At 41.5% G+C, this 776-nt stretch overlaps 1 protein-coding gene across 1 annotated transcript; it reads right to left on the bottom strand.

The window, feature by feature from the left end:
- Positions 1-508: 508 nt before the first annotated feature.
- Positions 509-710, bottom strand: IFT22 (intraflagellar transport 22; the record flags this gene model as incomplete). The annotated part of the gene is made up of 1 exon (XM_010160010.1): positions 509-710. A coding segment is annotated over exon 1 (178 nt), but the record flags the coding sequence as incomplete, so codon positions are not given.
- Positions 711-776: the final 66 nt, after the last annotated feature.

The following is a 776-nucleotide window of genomic DNA, read 5'->3' as shown; positions in this document are numbered from 1 at the left end:
CACTGGAACAGGTTGCCCAGAGGGAGTGTGTGTTCTCATTTGTATTAACAGCCAAAAATAACTTCGCAGTATATAAAGTACCTATTATTAATGTTAAGAGGAAGATCAGTAGATGTTTATTTCAAAAGGCTCCTATTCTTTTGGTCAATAAAATGCAGGCTTAGATGGCCTCAAATGTGTCAGTTAACAAAAGACAAAATTCAAAGCCGTGATGTCACACGGCTCCAGACATCAGGAGTTCTAATCCCTGGCCCAGCTACATCCTCACTGTGTGATCTTAGGGAAGTCAAACTTTTCTTGCCTTTACTTTCCCTTTTGTGAAACAGGAATATTGCTTACCTTCTAGATGACCTTTGGAATTAATTCTTTCTGTTTTCGCAAAGCACTCTAGTATTATTTGAATGGCAGATTTAAATGAAAACCACAACCCACAAGGCATGAACAATTCTAAAGATAAATAGATCAATAAGAAACTCTGAGTTAGACATCAAGTTTTCCATCTTCTTACCCAAGGACAGGTTCTCGGTGTCCCCCGCACTGCCTGGCTTGTGATGTGCAACTAGGAGGCACTGACTATCAAGGAGTGGCTGCTGCTGCACGAAACAGGAGTACCACATCTCAATTTCTTTCAGGTGACTGGGCAGCTCAGGATTGAAGATTATTATCACGCCATGAGAGTCCTTCATCAGAGCTGGCCAGCATGTTTCAAACCTTGAAAAACAGGAGCATGGGAAACGGTAAGATCGATAGCTGGAAAACAGAAACATGCACTCCAA

The sequence above is a fragment of the Eurypyga helias genome, unplaced genomic scaffold (genome assembly GCF_000690775.1).
Source record: "Eurypyga helias isolate BGI_N326 unplaced genomic scaffold, ASM69077v1 C15428883, whole genome shotgun sequence".
Taxonomy (NCBI): domain Eukaryota; kingdom Metazoa; phylum Chordata; class Aves; order Eurypygiformes; family Eurypygidae; genus Eurypyga; species Eurypyga helias.
This window is presented reverse-complemented; position numbering and strand designations above follow the sequence as displayed.